Source organism: Elephas maximus, chromosome 1 (genome assembly GCF_024166365.1).
Source record: "Elephas maximus indicus isolate mEleMax1 chromosome 1, mEleMax1 primary haplotype, whole genome shotgun sequence".
Classification (NCBI taxonomy): domain Eukaryota; kingdom Metazoa; phylum Chordata; class Mammalia; order Proboscidea; family Elephantidae; genus Elephas; species Elephas maximus.
The window spans coordinates 133,095,192-133,112,535 of NC_064819.1; the positions used below are offsets into that span (position 1 = coordinate 133,095,192).

General features: G+C 39.4%; 1 protein-coding gene across 1 annotated transcript in view; it reads left to right on the forward strand.

The window, feature by feature from the left end:
• Window positions 1-1,029: 1,029 nt before the first annotated feature.
• Window positions 1,030-17,344, forward strand: part of COL19A1 (collagen type XIX alpha 1 chain) — a 376,494-nt gene continuing 360,179 nt past the window's right edge. The window contains exons 1-2 of the mRNA XM_049873731.1: window positions 1,030-1,150; window positions 13,917-14,043. Coding sequence (XP_049729688.1) covers window positions 13,953-14,043 — 91 coding nt within the window. The 5' untranslated portion in view covers window positions 1,030-1,150; window positions 13,917-13,952. The remainder of the gene's footprint in view (window positions 1,151-13,916; window positions 14,044-17,344) is intronic.

A 17,344-nucleotide genomic window follows, 5' to 3' on the forward strand; every position in this document is an offset into this window, starting at 1 on the left:
ATCTGTCAGCCCTGCTATGCAATGCTTATTTCTGTGGTCCTAGGGTAACTTCTAAATTTAATCATTTTCACCATTTATGGATCAGTAATATAATCTACCTGTTTCTAGGGAAAATCATCTACCTCAATTATGGCAATAAAAAAAAATTACTGAACTAAAAATACTAAACTAGTGTATCTGCCTTCTCATGCCTGGTTCACTTTTCTTTCAAATTTTTCTTTCAAATATATTTGAATACATATATATGTATTCAAATATATATATTTCAAATATATCTGTGTACATATAGATATCCACAAATATATAGATATACAAATATATGTACTATATGTATATATGCATATATCTGTATTATATATACCCACAAATAAATAGCTATACCTACTCTCTCTCTCTCTACATATATATACAATATACACACACACACTCAATATATATCTACAAAGAGATCCGCAGAAATATGTCACCTTCACAAGCTCAAAAGGATCCCAAAGAGTCCAAAAGTCAAGATTCGTAGCACCAATCCTTGGAAACATATAATATTTAAAATCACAAAATACTTTTGTGAGCTCTGTGTGTGAGCTCTGAAAGAGACAAATCAAGCCACATAAACCTGCATACATGAAAAAAAATTTTTTTTTTTTATGTATACATGAGCATGATTAAAAGGTGGGCAGGCTCTCTTGGTTAACTCTATATAAACTCCTGACAAAAAGGTGAAAAGTGAAACATAAATAATATCCTTTTTTAGCTCAGCTGTTAAAAAGCCAATTATCTACCTGTGAATGTATGCCACATATAATACTTGGAAGGCATTTCTTCACAATCAGAAGTGAGAAACTCTAAGCACCTGCATCCAACAGTCTATCTGTCAACGTGCTAATAAAACATAAGCCTAAAAGGCATTATTCCCAGCTCTACGGGCGGCATTGTTGTAATTAAGGAAAACCTGTGCATGAGTTGGCGGAGTCCCGTCTTGCAGAGTCCTCCGTCCTCGCCGAGTGGGAGGGTCACACTGGGAGAGACTAATAAGGGCAGAGATGCGTCCCCCTTCCCCACTCGCAGGGAGCTCACTCGGGCCACTCCTCGGCGGTGCGGCAGCCCAGCCGGACTCCACTGCGCCTCTGAGGGGCTAAGACACAAATTCAAGGTAAGCTGCGCGGCTTTGCGACCGGCCCTTTCACTTCATCTCTCGCACACATGCCTGGTCCATGTCATCTGCTCATATTTCTGGTCATTGGCGCGCATCTGCTTTTCAAGAAAATGTAAAAACTATGCTGCACACGTAAATGTGTTTTGGTAGATAAATAATGCACACCTGCAATTACGCATTTCCATAGGTAGCTTAATGATGGGACCAAAAATGTTTGGTACGATACGGCCACTTTAATATGCTACCTATGATGTAGTTTGTGTTCATGTGTTCACATAACCCAGGCTTTATGCCTTATACTTTAGTTCTAGGTGGTTTTTCTGGGTATGTGTGTTCGTGAAGCACAACTATGAGCACTGCTGATGCGGGTGAGAACAGACACCAAATACAGAAGAAAAAAACAACATCCGTGTGGTTAAATGCACAAAACAAACTCTTAACGATATAAATTCATGCCGTTAGATCCTATATTTTGATCTGCGTCTAGAGATGCTACCCCCTGGAGGCGAGGAAACAGTTAAGAGGTATAAGGTGGGAGACTCGAGGTTTCTGTGCTTCGCCCCCCGGCCCTGGGTTACCTATTCGGCCGTGCGGGTTTTTCTCCCAAGTGTGGCTTCAGGGGTTAGCGCGGGTGGGGGCGGGAGTCCCGGGGCTCCAGCCTCCCCAATCCCAGTTCGTCCCGGAGCGTCCGGCCCAGCTCCTTAATTACCCTGCAGCATGCGCAGCGCGGCCCGACCCAGCGCCGCCGCCGGAACGTGCCCTCCTCCCGGCGCTCCCGGAACGCGGCCCCAGCCTCTGCCGCCCCGGCCGCGAGAATCCAGCCGCTACTGCCGTCAGCACGCCGCCGCCGCCGCCACAGCGCCCGCCAGAAAGGAGGCGGTGCTGCGCAGCTCCGCCAGCTCGCTGCAGGGTCCCGAAGAAGTTTGTTGGCCCGGAACCAAACGCGCTGCTGGGCACCCTAGTTCATTTTGAGCAGGCGGCGCGTAAGCGAAACCTGCCGCATAATAGGTTGTTGGGTGAGGGAGGAAGCCGACGAGCACGTGGGCAGATGAGCCGGTGGACAAGCCAGGTCACTTGAGCCCCAGAAGAGCAGAGAGACACCGATTTGTGAGAGGGTGGAAAGGAAGAAGCGTACCAGAACACATTGCCAGGCTCAGGGCACAGTGGGCTGGGGATGAAAAAGCGAACTCGGATTCCTGAAAATGGTAGTTTTCGTTGAACCATCCAGGAATTGCAGCAGTGAGTGATCGTGAGCCATAACTTGAGGTTGGGAAACGAAAGGAAAAGGAAATACATTGCACCTCCTCCTCTATCCCCCTAGTCCAAGGACTTCTTGGTCTCATTTTCTGTTGGAGAAGTCCAAGGAGGAACAAGATGTGAAGATGGTTATCGCTCAAGAGAAATTTACACCTTCCTGATACAGGAGGGGATGGGGGGGCAGGGCGGGGAAGCGTCCCACTCTTCCTTGCTCCATCCCTAAAAAGAGAATGAGAAAGCAATGGTGCCTCTCCTGCCTGAATCAAGTGCTACTGTAATTCTTTAAGAGATCAAAAACTCTTAAAACATCTTTAAGATGCTTTTAAAAACTTTCAGCATCTCATTGCAGGTGTGTGGGGCGAAACCTTTAGGATCCTCTCTAGGTACAGACCTTGACATATATGCCTGTAAAGTAGGTGTTTAGGTGTTCAGATAGTGCAAAACGTCTAAGGTCACATAAACACCCCCTCCCTGAGGAGGGCTGACAGGTTCCTTTGGGTAGAAATGTCTCTTCAGTGTGAAAAAGAGGAGAGTGATCTCCAGGGGTGGAAAATTAATTTTCTCCCTAGGGGATGGAAAATGGAGGAAGAAATTGGCAGCTGTTCCCAGGAGGTTATGTCTAGGCTGATCTCTCAAACTGGTAAGGAATCTAAGTGGGGCTCTCTGGCAAAGAGTGAGAAGGTGTGGCAATAGAGCAGGGACATGAGCCTAAGCCCGGTATGAATAGGTCAGAGAAAGAGCAAAAAGGTGAAAGAAAACCAAACATTATTATCACAGTTGGAACATTATCTCTGTATCTGAGTCATTAAGTCATCCAAGGAAACCATTCAAAACAGATGGGAACCCATGGTATTCTCCAGAAATGGAAAAGTTCCATCTACTTCTGGTCCTCCAATTTAACCTCTCCTGCTGCAATTTTAGTTCATTTTCTCCAGCAAGCAGAAATGCCCTCTGGGTACACAGACAAGATGGTTTTAGAGGCAGGGGAAGATACAGAGATAGAAGCCATGGTTATATGGCTAATTGGCATAATAAATACACATTCAAGTGAAGAAAGATAAATAAACAGAAATACAAACTAGCAGGACTATAGAGATGCTAACATATACAACCCTGGAAGTATGGCGGAAAAAATAGAATGGATGGGAGTGGAGTTAGGTGATTTGAGGCAGGCCACGCTGAGAACGTAGATCTTAAAACGGGCAAATGATAACGAGGCTTAGCAGACGAGAGCAAGCACAGAGGGCATTCCATCCAGAAGGAATGGCATGTGTGAAGGCTTAGAGGTGGGAGTGAGCAGTCATGTGCCTGGTAACACAGAGAATCCAAGCTGGGTGAAACCTGAGATGAGGAGAGGCAGATAGCAGGGGGAAGGAGGATGGGTGAGTATCTTAAAGCACCTGCCAAGGAAAAGATTGGAAAGGAAGGGCTAAGAGTAAGGGATTCTGGAATGTTATTTTGTAGGTCAGTAGTGAGATAGTCAGGTGAGGAAGTCATGCTTTCAATTCGGAAGTGATAGAAATATGGTAAATCCAAGAGTTGAATGATAGGCCTTTCTTATCCACACATAGATCATGTGGATAAGAAGGGCAAAGGAAAGACAGCAATCAAGATAACTGTGAGATTGTCAGATTATTAGATTAGAAAACTAGTAGAGCCCTCCAAGAGGAAAAAACAGAAAAAGTTGATGATAGAGGAAAAGTTTTTTTTAATTTGTAATTTTAGGTAGCATAAGTTATTGATATATATCCATGAAAAATGGAGTTGAAATTAAAATATACATATATGTATATATAATGTCAGTCATGGCAGTGAAATTGAGAATAGTATTTTAAAAAAGTTAATAGAGGCAACTATAATTCAAAGAAGTCAGTAAAGCAGACAAAAAAAAAAAAAAAAAAACCTGTTATCGTTGAGTAGATTCCAACTCATAGTTACCCTATAGGACAGAGTAGAACTGCCCCATAGGGTTTCCAGGGAGCACCCCGTGGATTTAAACTGCCCACCTTTTGGTTAGCAGCTGTAGCACTCAACCACTACACCACCAGGGTTTCCAGTAAAGCAGGCAAGTTGTTGAAATGGAGAGTTCAGTAAAGTATGCTCAGGGAAGCTGAGGTTAACGAGACCCTCTGGGAAGTAGGCATTGCTTTTCAAGTGACAGGAGAAATAACATAGAAACTTTGAGGAAATGTGATGGCTTTGGTCAATTTTACAGGAGTATGAGCATTAAGAACCAGGGAATATGTTTTCTGTGAAGACAGCAACTTCAATTGCATCATTTTTTTTTTTTTTCCCTCACTAAATAACTACAAGGATTCATTGGAAACCCTGGTGACAGTGGTTAAGAGCTACAGTTGCTAACCAAATGGTCAGGAGTTTGAATCCACCAGACGCTCCTTGGCAACTCTATGGGGACAGTTCTACTCTGTCCCATAGGGTCGCTATGAGTTGGAATCGACTTGGCAGCAACGGGTTTGAGGCTTTATTTAGTAATTTTTCCTACATTTCTGTCTCTAGTTCTTCATTCATATCCTTCTATAAATGTTAAATCTGTATCTGCATATATTACTCATCAGTTCCCAACCTTTCATTTCTTTACTTTTTGTGCAACTATATTGCCTTAGACTATGTTCATCCTACAAATTAATCAATTAGTTGCCCACTATATGCCAAGTTTAAACGTGACAAAGATGAATAGAAAGTTTTTTTTCCTCCAAGATGTGCAATATAGAGGGGAGATAGGATTCAAACACATTATTATAATACAATACAGACGTGCTGAAGCAGAAGTCACCACCAAGCACTGTTGGTTCACAAGGCAGTGAGTAAAAACTCTGCCTGGGATGATTCTTGTAGACTTCACAAAGGACATGGCATTTGACCTACAACTTGAAGGCTGAGTAAGTTTTCACCGTATGGAAAGAGGATTGGTAGGACATTCTGGCTGCAGAAACAGCATGTACAGAAGCCTGGCATGTTTTGAGAGTTGTAAATAGTTTGATGGAGTAGAGTTTGTTTGGAAGGAGATAGCTGGGCATGAGGCTGGACAGATGAGTTGGGGCCCAACTGTAAAGAGCCTTGAGTGCCTCACTAAGAAGTGGGCGGTGAAAAGCTACGAGAAGACTTTAAGTAGTGAACAATAGGGAGATGGAATTAAGAGGAACAAGCCTGGAAGAAGGGAGTTTCGTTAGAAGTCGACTCATTGCAATTTTCCAGATTAAAAAGGAAAAGGGATGTGAACTATGGCAGTTTCAGTGAGTATGAGAAAGTTGGTATGGATTTAAAGACATTTTAAAAGTAAATTTGATAGACTTAGTAAGATTTGATATAGGGAATGAAGAAGGAATGAGGATGATTTAGAAATTTTTAACTTGCTCCAAATTAATGATGATGCCTGTAATAAAAAATAAAGGTCAAGAGGTTTACGGTAGACTACAGTAAGGGCAGAATCTTTACTAAGCTTCAGAAGACATCTGCAAAACTTACTTCAGTTTCATTACTCCAGTCAATTATAAAACAGTGCTAGATATAGTCCTAAATTCTCAGGATATTTGTTTGATTATAGGCTTGGGATTATAACACTATAGGTATGACTTTTCAGCCAGTTTTTCTCATATAGTTTATAGACTCTACCATAGCTTCAACTAGAGACCGATTCTAAAGATTGGTAAAATAACGTATTTGTAACACCTGCTGTTTTTGCTTATTTACACAATGTGTCACTTTATAACAGGATGACCAGATTTTCCTAGCAGAGTTATACACAGGTATACTGGGAAGTAGTAAAGAAGGTTTGATTTAAAAATCGATTTCTTACCCAGTCACACAGCATTTCTCTTTATAATGAATTTCCTGAAAACTTAGGTTCTTTTAGTCATTCAAAGAATCAAACTTGCTTTTTTTGAAAGATGAAATGTGTTGCTCATTTACAGGGAATGAATTACTTCCTTTCTACTTTCTACTCTCTCTTCCTTCACTTGTCCTTTTCAGGTTATTTTCTGTTCCAGTGTTGTGTCTAATGCCCACAACCTCTACCTATCACCAAATTTCAGAGGTGTAGAATAAACATAATAAATACTAGATGGCCTAATAGTAAAATTCTGTATGTTGCATAGGCAGATTTGATTGGTTTATAACTCAGAAGCTTGCACTGAAAGCTTCCACACCATCTTATCTAGCAAGTCCACCATTTCATCACTCTACATACTTTACTCTGCTTTCATTTACTTCCTAGTGTATCCCTCTCAAACATACTATGTTTGTTTGTTTTCAGTCTCCCTTACCAGAGTGACACCAGGGACTTCACCTGTATGGCTTACTGCCGTATCCCTAGTAACTTGGCGTGTAGTAGGAACAACATCCTATTGCTAGAATGGAAGATTAAGGTTTCCTAATGCTCCTTTTTGTGTTCTCTCTACACAAATATCTTAGTCTTTAGTTGCCAAATAGGATTTCAAGAGCTGGATCCAGGGTGTTTAAGGGACAGTGACCTTTTTTTTTTCTTACCTACCCACCAATAAGGGGCTACCTTAGTCATCTTGTGCTGCTATAACAGAAATACAACAACTGGTTGGCTTTAACAAAGAGAAGTTTATTCTTTCACAGTCTAGCAGGTTACAAGTCCAAATTCAGGGTGTCAGCTTCAGGGGAAGGCTTTCTCTGTCAGCTCCGAAGGAAGATTCCTTGTCATCAATTTTGCCCTGTTCGAAGAGCTTCTCAGGCACAGGGAACCCAGGTCCAAAGGATGCACTCTGCTCCTGGTGCTGCTTTCTTGGTGGTATGAGGTCCTCAACTCTCTGCTTGCTTCTCTTTCCTTTTATCTCTTTACATTGGATCAGGGAGTTGACCTGAGTAAGGATGATGTTACAATCCCACCCTAATCCTTTTAACCACATGCAGAAATTTTGATTTATAACACATAGGAAAATCACAAAATGGAAAATAACCACACATGGCCTAACCAAATTGGCACATATTTTGAGGGGACACAATTCAACCCATTACAGAGGTCCTGGAGGTTCAGGATTAAGTGCGTGGCTGCTAACCGAAAGGTCAGCAGTTTGAACCCATCAGCCACTCCGCAGGAGAAAGATGTGGTAGTCTGCTTCCAGAAAGATTTATAGCCTTGGAAACCCTATGGAGCAGTTCTACTCTGTCCAATGGGGTCATTATGAGTCGGAATCAGTTTGATGGCAACTGGTTACCCCACTATATCTAAAACTACTCCAGTTGGCAAAGGATGGTGAGAATAATGGGTTAGAGGCAGAGGTCAGGGCCAGGCCTTCAGGCAGCCATTATGTCTTTGTTGTCATGTCAATGATAAATTGTTTACAGGAAGGACCGTATGGATGTCTTTAGAGGGTTTTTAGGCTCCATTGGTGTTGTCTGCTCAAGATGACAGAGAACGGCACACTTATAACTATGACTGGTATTTTGTAGCACTGTAAGGAACTGCGCCTGAAGTCTGGATGAATCTTGAAAGAGAATAGCTGAAAATTTAAGAAGTATACAAGAATGGGATAGGTTTATGCTACACCCTAATAGTGATCATCATGGTGTAACAGCAAAAGCATTTTAGTCAAGCAGACCTGGACTTCAATCTTAGGCTATGGTATCTTCTCTATGAGCTTTAGTGTTTCATAGCTGTAGAGCGAAGACCTGGTACCTGCCTTTGGTACCACCCTCAGATCCAGGCAAGAGAATCCCTGTTTGGGATCTACATGTTGAAGGTCCTATTGTGGCCCTGCCGGGATGTACACCTGCTGCCAGGGTTAGAGTTCACAGAGTGAAAGGAACATGTCCATTTAAAGCCCAAGCCCCTCCTTCTAGACCAGGCTCTGGTACCCAGGATCCTGAAATTCCTTGACCGAATATCTCTTAGCTCCCTTGCAGGGCCTAAGAAACCTCTTCCTTGGGTCCATTTTCACAGAAGCAAACAAAGCCACTGTGTAAACAAACCTAGGCCCAAGGAGTAATCAAGGGGGAGTTGTTTTCAGGTGGCACAGACAGAGCTTAGACTTATTTGGGTGTTTACATATGTGTGAGTGAGGCTCCTCGTGGCACATACTGAGCCTCATATAGCCTGCTTTGTAGAATTCTAAACTTCACCTGGGCTTTTTTATAAGATCTCAAAATGCTTTAAGGATTAAGACAAAAAGAGTAAATTATGATCACCACATATTCAAAGATCTCATTGTATCTCAAGATTTGAAAATTGGCATTCTCTCTCTCTCTCAGGTTCTCATAAAGGTATATTTGTCCAGGTAAAAGGATAAAACATATTATTTTATTCATTTCGTTAGCTTTATTTTTCACTTTCAGATATTTAAACATCTGGTATATGGACTATTGCCCTGTACTCTGCTAATGTTAGAGGCAGGCACACCTGCCTCTCAAGTTATTGTGCATGTTAAAATAAAATACCATGTATAAATTAAGTTCTTCTTCATAAAATGAGACCATGTGTGACCAGTTTCTCCATATCCCTCACAAAATGGATCATGGCTATTTTTGTACACACGTAGAGAAAAGTGATTTGAGAGCCTTAAGGAACCGCAGAAACCACATATGTTTTCCTGAGATTCTATATTGGTCACTCCTTTGGGAAAGGGGACCAAACCCCCCCCCCCCGAAAAAAAACCTGTTGCTGTCAAGTTGATTCTGACTCATAATCAGATCATATAGGACAGAGTAGAACTGCCCCGAAGAGTTTCCAAGGAGCGCCTGGCAGATTTGAACTCCTGAACTTTTGGTTAGCAGCCGTAGCACTTAACCACTATGCCACCAGAATTTCCAGGAAAGGGGACAGGATAGAAAATTGGTAGATTTTGATGAGGAAGTGGGTTGTGGACAAATCCCAGAATTGAGGAATCCAGGGAGGACACTGGAGGTTGGTCCAAAGTAACAAGAAACAGTCTGATAACAGCAAATGTCTAAAGAAGGGGAAAAGAACCTGGAGAAAGGGAGGCCCAGAAAGATCCCCAGGGAAGTTTTGCTTTTGACAATTATGGAGAAGCGCACCCTGCACATGCCTACAGCAGGGGTTGAAGATATGGGAAAGGTTTTTTTTTAATGTATAGCCAAAAACCAAACCAAACCAAACCAAACCCATTGTCGTCGAGTGGAGTGGATATGAACAAGAGACATCTCAAAGAGTAAACACGTTCTGATTGTGTATACCAAAACCAAACCTGCTGCCGTCCAGTCAATTCCAACTCATAGCCACCCTATAGGACAAAGTAGAACTGTCCCATAGGGTTTCCAAGGAGCAGCTGGTGGATTTCAACTGCCAACCTTTTGGTTAGCAGCTGAGTTCTTACCCATTGCACCACCAGGGCTCCTTGTTGTATATAGAGATGAAATATTCATGATAAAGACACTTGAAGTATTATAAGATCTCAAAATGCTTTAAGAATTAAAAAAGAAAGAGTAAATTATGATAGCCACATATTCCAAGACATTGTATCTCAAGATTTGAAAATTGGCATTCTTCTGTCTCTCGTTTCTTCCTCTTCAACAAATATTTATGACCCTGCTTTACTAGGTGTTGTGCTAAACACCCAGGAAGCAGTGATGAACAAAACAGACATGGTCCCTATTTCATGAAGCTTAGAGGAAAACCTGGTGGCATAGTGGTTAAGAGCTACAGCTGCTAATCAAAAAGTCAGCAGTTTGAATCCACCAGCCACTCTTTGAAAACCCTATGGGGCAGTTCTATTCTGTCCTATAGGGTTGCTAAGAGTTGGAACCGACTCGATGGAAATGGGTTTGGGTATTTTTTTAGAGCTGATGAGGGGCAATAAACATACAAATGAAGACAAAATGAATTCTGAGCTAGAGAATAATGGGGTGATGCCCCTAGGGATCAGGTGAGGTGCTTACAGATAGCAATATTTAAATTGGAAGATAAAGGATGAATAGGAGTCAGCCTGTTCAAAAGTGAGGAAATAGCATGCACAAAAGCCTTGAGGTAGGAAGGAACCTGGAAATTTGAAATACAGAACATCAGTGAAGAGAATGGTACTGCATGAGACTGGAGAGGTGGGCAAGGGCCAAATTATTCAAAACCTGTAGGCCATAGAAACTACCACCCATCTGTCAGTTTGTTGTACTGTGGTAGCTTGTATGTTGCTATGGTGCTGGAAGTTGTGCCACCAGTATTTCAAATACCAGCAGAGCCACCCATGGTGGACAGGTTTCAGCAGAGCCTCCAGACTAAGATAGACTAGGAATAAAGGCTTGGCAATCTACTTCTAAAAATTAGCTGATGAAAACCTAATGGAGCACAGAATATTATCTAATATAGTGCTGGAAGATGAGTCCCCAGTTCGGAATGCATTACACAACAGCCACAACGATGGATTCAAACATACCAACAATCATGAAGTTGGCACAGGACAACGTTTTGTTCTATTAAACATAAGGTCGCCATGAGTCAGAGCCTACTGAGTGACAATTAACAACAACAACTACAAGCCATAAATAAGCTTTTGGATTACATTTGAAGTACAATGGGAATCCGTTAGAGAATTTGAATCAGGGAAATTACATGGTCCAATTTTCATTTTAAGAAAAACTCCCCAGTTGCTGTGCAGAGAAAAAATTGATCAGGGGCCAATAATGAGTATGGAAAACATTTGGGAAGTTGTTGACGGGTTCAGACCAGGGCAACCTGAACTAAGACGTCAATGGATTTGTGATGTGTTTGGGGGTAATACTGATATGACTTGCTGATGGTATAGATGCTGGACATGGTGATATGGAAGACAAAAGAATTAATGTGATGCCTAGGTTTCTGGTTTGAACGTTTGGATGGGCGCTAATTACTGAGATCATGAAGAACATGAAAACCCATTGCCATCAAGTTGATTAGGGGAACATATTGTGGTTGGCAATCAAGAGTTCAACTTGTATGTATTAAGTTGCAGATATCTGGGCTACACATAAGAGGAAATACTGAGTAGGCACTGGATACAGACTCTAAATTTCAGAGAAGACAGAGTTGAAAATGTAAATTTTAGATTCATCTGCTTATAGATACTATTTAAAGTCAAGACAATGGTGAGATCATCTGGGGAGACAGAATAAGGAGATAGGAGAGGAGAACCCACAGATCCCAACATTAAGAGACCAGGTAGAAAAAAGGTCTGAGAAAGTAGTTTACAAGGAAATGTCCAAAAGTGAGGTCAACAAGGACAATGAGAGCAAGGGTTTCAAGGAGGAGGGAGTGGTCAGCTATCCAAAATGCTACCAAAAGTAGAGTAAGATAAGAAAAGGATTCTTCTCTCAAGTTCTACGTGACTTTGGCCAGAGTGATGGAATGGCAATTCTTCATTGACTGAAATATTTAGATTAGACAAATAACCAAACATTCTTGAAACACTTAGAATAAATGAGGTTTGTTGTACCGATGACTTTGAAGGTAAAGGATATCATCCTGTAAATGACTCAAGGAAATTGTTAGGCGACTTCAAGATTGAGTTTATATGCTTATGATTTTATAGATTCCTGGTTCTTTGTTGCTTCAACAGGAGCCAAAGTTTCGAGAACATACATTTCTATGATGCTTTGGCACTTTTTTTTCATTGTCCAAATATCAATATCAACCTCAGACTGAGGAGATAAACATAATTATAAATTTTTCTAATTATTGTTTACTAATGTATCGAGCAAACAATTATAGTATCAGGTACTTTGAACACTATGTTTAAGACTCCAGTGTACTCTTTCCATGTATTAAATAATTTATTACTAGTAGTATTCTCAGTTTGCAGATAATAAAATGAGACTTAGGAAAGTTATACAGCTTGTTCAAAAGTGGCAGAGCCCAAATATGAAGTCATGCTTGTAATCACTATATAATACTGCTAATTTATTGACTAACAGAAATTATTTGGGTTAAAAATACAAACAATCAAGGATCTCTCTGGATATTAGATACATATTTATGAATTCATTTTATTTGAAATAGGATTAATTTCATTAACAGTTACCAACTAACTTGAAATAATAGCTAGGATAAATTTGCAAAGTCATATGAGGACTGGAACTATATCTAGATGAAAGAGTTCAAAAGAAATAAGGCATAAAGCCAGCTGGTTGATATTTAGAACTGCACATACAGTTTTAATATTGCAGTTGCTTCTTCCAGCTATTCATCCAAAAATATCTAAAATCTTGAATTAATTTTAAAATGCTGATCTGGGGGTATTTGGCACACTCAGAATACCGAAAAAGGTGGTGGCTTTAGCTTTTTTCTGAAGAGTGTCTATTGACAAAATTTAGACATCGGTATGACAGATTCTTTCTTTTACATTTGACTCTATTAAACTTTGACTGATTGCAAAAATAATATTTATTTGCATATTTAGAACTCTTAGAATAGCTATTCTATTTGTACTGCAATTGTCAAGTACACCAAGGGTGTTATTATATTTTTACTTGTATTTCATTTCCATGTTAGTTATTTCACTATAAAAGTTAATTTAAATCATTTTTAAGATTTCCGTGACAGAGATTATATTTACTGTATCTTTTATTGTACCTGAAGAGTAGTAGTTGGCATTTTAAAAAGACAGTTATGGGAGGTAACACATCTATGATAAATATGATCCCAGTGGCAGGCTCCTGTGAGGTAGGCAGTACATGTATCCATTCTTCTCTTTAAATAGAAGGAAAGATTACTTTTCACATGTACAATATGATCACCCTAGTAGCAGTGATTATTCAATCCAGTAACAACATGATAAAGTCTGTAGAAAACATAATGACATCATTTAAACCAAAATATCTGAAACTGATATTCAGAGAGAAAAACAGAATTATGAATAATAAAATTACATGAAAAAATATAAACCATTGTAAGTGTTGTGGCTTTAAAAAGGCGTTTAAAAGAAGAGAGAACGTAAGAGGAGCCCTGGTTGCACAGTGGTTAAGAGCTCGGCTGCTAACCAAAAGGTTGGCAGTTTCAATCCACCAGCCGCTCCTTGGAAACCCTGTGGGGCATTTCTACTCTGTCCTAAAGGGTAGCTATTGGTCAGAATCGACTCAACGGAGATGCTTTTTTTTGATATGGACATTAAAAATTAACTAGGAACTATTCTGAAATATGTTTTCAGAGATCTTTAATACAGATTAAGGAATATCTTGAAATGTTATATAAAATTACATTATATAATCAGGCATCCAATTATATACCACGCCCACTGCTGTCAAGTAGATTCTGACTCTTAGGGACCCTATAGGACAGAGTAGAACTGCCCCAAAGTGGTTCTGAGGCTGTAAATCTTTATGGAAGCAGACTGCCATATCTTTCTCCTGCAGCGGCTGGTAGGTTCAACCTCTGACCTTCAGGTTCACAGCTGAGTGCTCCAACCACTGTGCCACCAGGACTCTTTATGTAATTGTATATAATGTAAAAATCTTTGGTGATGAGGGTTTTCTAGAGATAGCAATGAAGGGAACTATATGTAATAAATCTCTATCTGAACAATTTTTTCTCTTGCAGATTTGTGGCCACTTGTTCACATGTTTTCCAGATACAATGAGGCACACCAGCTCTTGGAAACTTTGGCTTTGGGTGGCAGTCCTCCTGCTTCCTGCTTCTGCTTCCATGACGGTCAGGGACAAGCCAGGTATCCAAGCTATGTCTTTGTCCAATCACCAAATGTCATTTATAATATTTAAATCATTTTTTAAAAATCACTAAAACAAATCTTATTAAAGTTGAAGTGGTCATAGATCAGATCTACAAGTGCAGAAGAAATAATAATTCATTGTTTCCCCCTACTTGACCTTCACATGATGATATCTAGAATTTCTAAAATTCTCATTTTTTTCACATGCTTATTATATCAGTCTGAACACCTTTTTCTTTCCCTCTTCGATTATTAGTATAAATGTATATGTGTGTATATATGTGCATATATATGACACTGTATATTTCTCCCTTTCCTCTTTAAGAATTACTTATTCAAGTTATAAGTACAGAAATACATCACCAATTAGGATTAATGAGGGGCACATCTACTGTTAATTAGGGAAAAATGAAAAGCAGAATAGGTGGTATAAAAGGAAATGTAGTTTAATTATGTGTCAGTTTTGTAGTGTTTCAGATGAGGCAAATGAAAGGTTGACGGATCTTTAGAGGATGCCTTTAAATAAACAGAAAACATTTATTTGCAATTGTGAAATTACCAATCTCATAAATATTTGCAAAGGTTTTAGAGGCAATTTGAAACATTTTCACTTTTATTTTTAAAAAATGATTACATGATTAATTTGGAGAACTTTTCATGACCTTTGAGCATGTGTAAGTTTTTGACCTAGATGTACTTCACAATACAGAGTTGAACTAGACACATTGAAGAAGGCATTTGCTAAACAAAAAGGAACTTCAGCTCTCCTACGTAAAGGATCACATATTAAGACTTGATGAAGGCTGATACTATGAGTCTTATTGTGCGTATTCTTGTGAATATTTCTTTAATAATTTTTGTCGAGCATGAATAAACTCATTCTAGTAGAGATTTCTGAATTTGCAGCACACATAAAACCAACTGCATAAAGATTATAACAAATCTTAGTCTCTTATAGTATTGTGTAAGTCTTTATGACATTTACTAGTTTGTCAGGACGTGCATTTCTTAAAATAATCCACATGAAATTTTGGATATTCCGTCATTGTATAAATAACATCCTGTGGCTATCATACTTTTTGGGGGGAAACACTTCCTTTCTTCAGTAATAAATAAATCAATAGTAACTCATGGGAAAGAGGGAGCCCTGGTAGCACAGTGGTTAAAGTACTCGGCTGCTAACTAAAAGGTCGACGGTCCAAACCCACCAGCTGCTGTGTCAGAGAAAGATGTGGCAGTCTGCTTCTGTAAAGATTTACAGCCTTGGAAACTCTGTGGGGAAGTTCTACTCTATCCTTGATGGCAGTAGGTTTGTTTTTTTTTTAACTCATGACAAAAATTTACAAGTAATCAAAATAAAAACTAGATTAAATCTACAAGTGCAGAAGAAATGATAATTCATTGTTTTTCCCTACTTGACCTTCACCTGATGGCATCTAGAATTTCTAAAATTACCTCATTTTTTCATATGCTTATCCTATGAGTCTAAATACCCTTTTCTTTCCCTCTTCTGTTACTAGCATAAATGTATATCTCTATATATGTGCATATGTATGACACTGTGTATTTCTCCCTTTCCTCTTTAAAAAAAAATTAAGAATTACTTATTCAAGGTATGTTTTGGATTTTTTAACTGTTTTGAACTTCTTTGTCTCTTCGTTTTAAAAGACGTAGGAGGTAACGTGTTGCAACTTGATCAGAGAGGAGAGGACTCTGTGTCGGAAAGTAGAATGAACATTTGGCTGAGTAGGACACAGTTTTCAGGCACGGTGCAGTGCGTGAGGGATGTTCTTCATGATGAGGATGATTTGAAGGATCTACAGAAATAGTACTTCAATTTGAGTGTGAATAAGAATTATTTGGGATAGTTGATTCCTGGGGCCCACCCTCAGAGCTTCCATTATGTAACGTCAGGCTGGGGTAATGCTGAGTAATTTATATCTTTGATAAGCTCCCCAGGTGAACCTAATGGAAGACTTCTGAGGAAAACACTTTGAGATATACTCAGCTTTGGGGTAATTAACTGACTTATCCTTTTTATTTTTTTCTCAGCTGGCTATGCCACTAAATTCCTTTTATTCTGTTGTATTTTATTTTAATTAGCACTTTCCCATCTTGGGATTTGCCTGAATGTTTTGCTTTTGTATCTATGATATCTCAATTATTGAAAAAAAAAAAAAAAGCAGAGGCATAACTAAGGTATGGCACTTAGGGCATGTGCCCTGGGCACTGCCTGAGGAGGGGCGCTAAGGAGCAGTTTCTGTTGGCCAGTTTCTATGTCAGCTTGAATGATCATTCAGCAATTTAAAACTAATTGCCATAGGTGCTATTTTCCATAGACAGGCCCCGTATATGTAGGTATACTAAAATGAATATATTTTAGTCCAATGTACTTTGCCTAATCAACCTTTCTGAAAGATTTTTCTAAGAGCACAAATTCAAGACTAATCTGAATTCTAACAAGATTCACATAACATGAAGCACTAAGGAGAACTAATGGAGAAAAAAATTGAGTTGATTTTCATCATGCCATTTGGTAGAGGGTGCTTGTAAAGGGACCCATACTGCATGTGCCAATGAAATTGCTTAACTTCAAGTATCGTTTGCATTAATTGAAAATATCAGCACAGCACTGTCATAGGGATTATTGAAGAATATGACATGCCGGGCATGGCCTGGCAGGGGGCTCTTCTTGTGTGTTTGTATCTGATTCACAACGCAAGGTTCCCGTTTTAGTTTCCTCATGTGCAGACCTGCATGTGTGGTCACTAACCGTTTTCCGGAGGGAAGTGATCACATCTAAAAATAAAATATAACAAATCTGAGGGAGAGGCTAAGGTTTCAGCTCTGGAGTCTATGAAGTTGTCAACAGTCTACTGTTAGACCTAAATATAAAAATATGAAGGATAAATTGAGTCTTTTAATTGCATTGCTTTATAGTTAGGTTTAACGATTGTGTGAAATATTGTCGCATTTGGAACAGAATTCAAGAGTAATATGGATAGGTTCAGTAACAACATGAATTTTAAAATCTCGAAGGCATTAAGAATTCAGTCATATTCTTTCATCAGTTTTTCTATTATGTGGAAATTATGGGATAAGGCATATTTGCATATTTTCAGACTGTAAGTGAATGCCAATTTGAAAGTGAGTTTCAGCTCAGTTAGTTGTCAAAAGAAGACGGGGGAAGAGAATTGTATTAAAAAATACAATACATAAATAATCTCTATCTGCTTTAATCAGTGACTTAAAACTTTCCTCCATCACAGAAGCCTATGTATTAAATAATTTAAATTTC